The following is a 2,810-nucleotide window of genomic DNA, read 5'->3' on the forward strand; positions in this document are numbered from 1 at the left end:
TAATCGGATGGACTCGCTCCCACAACTATATCCTTAGTAGTAGTTAGATGAGATATAGAGAGACATGTATAGAAGTATATAGACATTTACCATGTGGGTTGGCAAGCCTCCTCTCACTGACTCTCTCAAAGAAAGATAGACATAGTTGGGAAATCCTTTCTTCTCCATACTCTCTTCTTAATTCTCTAGATACTAACCTGTATATACCTATGAGTACTTATAAGAGTTCTTTTGTGGAGAGATGGCTATTGGTACAAAGGTGTTGTCTCCTGGACATGCAAGACGTAGTAGGATATGTCAAGCCTCTCAAGCTACGCGACGTGCAGTAGCACGAGATAGAGTTCGACGTTCTCTGGGTGAGATTGATGTGCCTCGCTGGGAAGATTCCCAGCATTTGATAAACGTGAATCGATGCAATGAATTTCCTGAGGGAAGGATTGCATTGGATGTAGATAAGGAGTCAATTCTCTCGCAAAGTTATGTAGGGATTGAAGTGGAAGACAATTTGGAAGCCAATAATGGAGATGTTCTTGAGGATCCTGTAATTGTCTCCAGAGAGGGAGATTATTCCAAAGTTGAGACACTTTGTCTATCTATCACCTACTTATATTCTGAGACCACTTCCTTGATGCATATCTCTATGTTATCTATTTCTCATGAAAAGTGTATTCTTCACAACATAGGCAACTTGGATTTTTCATGTTCCTTTTGTGGTGCTTTAGCTTGGAAAACGGAAGCAAAGACCATTCGTACATTTGTGGGGAAGAGTTGTTGCAACTCAGGAAATGTTTCTTTGCCGCCATTAAGTGAACCTCCTTTAGAATTAAGGGAATTGATGCACGGGGGTAATACTAGAAGTAGAAAATTCTTGAAACATATCAAAGCATACAATAGTGTGTTGGAATTTGCTTCTTTGGGAGCTCATATAGATGAATCTCTCTGCCAGAGAAAAGGAATCTATACCTTCAAGGTGCATGGATCTATTTATCATAACATTGGTCCATTGATGCCAGAAGAGCGATCAAGTCAAATCCCTCGCTTTGCTCAGTTGTATTTTTTTGACACTGAGAATGAGTTGCAAAATAGGATGAGTCATGTTTCTAAACTCAAACCAAATGTTTTGGAAAGCTTGCAATCGATGATGCATCGAGTAAATCCATATGTTCAAGCTTTTAGGGGGTTTGCTACAATGGTACAAACTTCCAATATTCCGGAGATTAGGATGGTCATTACTGAGAAGCGTACAAATGGCTGCCAATATGTTGCTCCAACAAGTGTGGAAGTTGCTACAATCATGCCTGGTCAGGGTGAAGAGAGCAACATTGGCCATCGTGATATTGTGTTGAATCTTTTGGGTGGTGGTCTAAAACGAATCTCAAATTGCCATAGGTCATACATGCCTCTATTATATGTGTTGCTATTTCCAAATGGTGAAGAAGGTTGGAATCCTTACATACCCCAAGTAAACAGAGCGGAAGTAAGCAGAGAGCGAGTAAATGGAACTACAAAGTATATTTCTACAATGGATTTCTACAAGTATAGATTGCAAATTAGAGATGACATGACACAATGTCTTTTACGTGATGGTAGGATACTGCAACAATATATTGTTGATACATATAGTTGTATGGAGGAGTTGAGGCTTTTGTGGGTTCGTAATCATCAAAGTGAACTTTGCAGTGAGGTGTATCAAGGCTTGACAGATATGGTTGGAGCAAGAGATGGAACAAGGGATGATAGAGAACTGTTATTGGGTGCTAATGTTGGAAGAAGGGTTGTATTGCCTTCTTCGTATGTTGGTGGCCCTCGCTATATGCACCAGTTGTACCAGGATGCCATGGCAATTGCACGCAAGAGAGGAAAACTTGATCTCTTCATTACATTCACATGCAATCCTGGATGTCTCGCGTGAGATCCTCTTCTGCCATCAAGGTTGTGGTTGGTGATAGTCACTTAACAAGCATTAGTAGACATGGAGATCAAAGAGCATACACTTCTAACATTGTCTACAAAGAGGTGTTGCAATTGACCTGCCCCCTGCCACCCCCTTGCCATGGGGTTTAACGTGGATGGATATGTTTCATCCAATAAAAAAGCACGGTGACTCTCACAACTATTTCTTTGTCATTTACAAGATTAGTATCTTCTTATGAAACATGGTGTAGCCTCAAGCAAGGTATATTCGCTGAAATAATTGACTAAGATTTATTAGTGTTGAGAGATTTATGCTTCATGTGCTTTTTCATGAATTTCTAATCCTTTATGTATATGTATATGTATGAATGAAGATGGATCCTAACGCCTCTGTGACTTACACACTAGGGAGACGACCTCGACACGTCCGAGGTAAAATATTGTATATGTGTGTTTGTGACATTTTGATACTTTAAAGAATTTAAATCTCACAGTCAACGATTATGTATTAGATCCACCATTATGGAGGGGTCCAATCACAGCCATGCAAGTGATTCATCTACTCGAGGACTTGGATGTAGCAATGTAACAATGTTGATGTTGATATAGTAAAGTAATAGCTTTTGTGTATCAAAATAACTATCTATACTAATAGGTTTTTGTTTGGCTATAGATCACACTATTACCCAGAATTTTTAATGGTGGGTATATATCATGCTTCATATGATCCGAGCTTATTGTGCTACATTCAAGTTGCTATTCAGAGAGGATTCGGAGCACGTGTCACTGTTACAAAGTTAGGCAGAACCCGTCCAATTAATGCTATGTTTGCTCAGAATCTTAGTCTCGGTGCTTGGTTCCTACGTGTTTTTGTGTTAGGATCTCTTCCTCCAGTG

General features: G+C 39.6%; 1 protein-coding gene across 1 annotated transcript; it reads left to right on the forward strand.

The window, feature by feature from the left end:
* The first annotated feature begins 241 nt into the window (after positions 1 to 241).
* LOC147439055 (uncharacterized) lies at positions 242 to 1,912 on the forward strand. The gene has a single exon (XM_086483961.1). The coding sequence runs from the start codon at positions 242 to 244 to the stop codon at positions 1,910 to 1,912; it is 1,671 nt and encodes a 556-aa protein (XP_086340087.1).
* Positions 1,913 to 2,810: the final 898 nt, after the last annotated feature.

Source organism: Adiantum capillus-veneris, chromosome 16 (genome assembly GCF_014529385.1).
Source record: "Adiantum capillus-veneris isolate H3 chromosome 16, ASM1452938v2, whole genome shotgun sequence".
NCBI classification, from domain to species: domain Eukaryota; kingdom Viridiplantae; phylum Streptophyta; class Polypodiopsida; order Polypodiales; family Pteridaceae; genus Adiantum; species Adiantum capillus-veneris.

Bases quoted from the DNA above. Each gene is read 5' to 3' on its own strand.
- LOC147439055 (XM_086483961.1), top strand. From the start codon at position 242: ATGGCTATTGGTACAAAGGTGTTGTCTCCTGGACATGCAAGACGTAGT.